The 355-nt window shown below is 57.2% G+C and overlaps 1 protein-coding gene across 1 annotated transcript; it reads left to right on the forward strand.

Moving 5' to 3' along the window:
* Nucleotides 1-355, forward strand: OGAPHI_004899 (uncharacterized protein; the record flags this gene model as incomplete). Its single annotated transcript, XM_046206027.1, has 1 exon — nucleotides 1-355. A coding segment is annotated over one exon (355 nt), but the record flags the coding sequence as incomplete, so codon positions are not given.

The following is a 355-nucleotide window of genomic DNA, read 5'->3' on the forward strand; positions in this document are numbered from 1 at the left end:
GCTACGCGTGACTACAACTTGCCTGAGGCTCCACACACGTCGTTCGGGCCTGCACCTCCTGCCGAGACCAAGACTGTTGATCTGGGCAACGAAGTGACTGAGTACCTGGTCATCAGCTACTGGACGACGACCAACGAGTTTGGTGGGTTGATCACCACGAGCAGCACCAGGACGTACAGCCCTCCACCTGTGACGGTGACGGCCACCACTGCTGCGGACTATGTTGAGAGCGACTGGATCTCGTTCTTCATCACCACGAATGAGAAGGGGGAGATTATCACTGACAGCACACTGTTCAACGCTACGCGTGACTACAACTTGCCTGAGGCTCCACACACGTCGTTCGGGCCTGCAC

Source organism: Ogataea philodendri (genome assembly GCF_020536065.1).
Source record: "Ogataea philodendri strain CBS6075 chromosome Unknown scaffold200, whole genome shotgun sequence".
Taxonomy (NCBI): domain Eukaryota; kingdom Fungi; phylum Ascomycota; class Pichiomycetes; order Pichiales; family Pichiaceae; genus Ogataea; species Ogataea philodendri.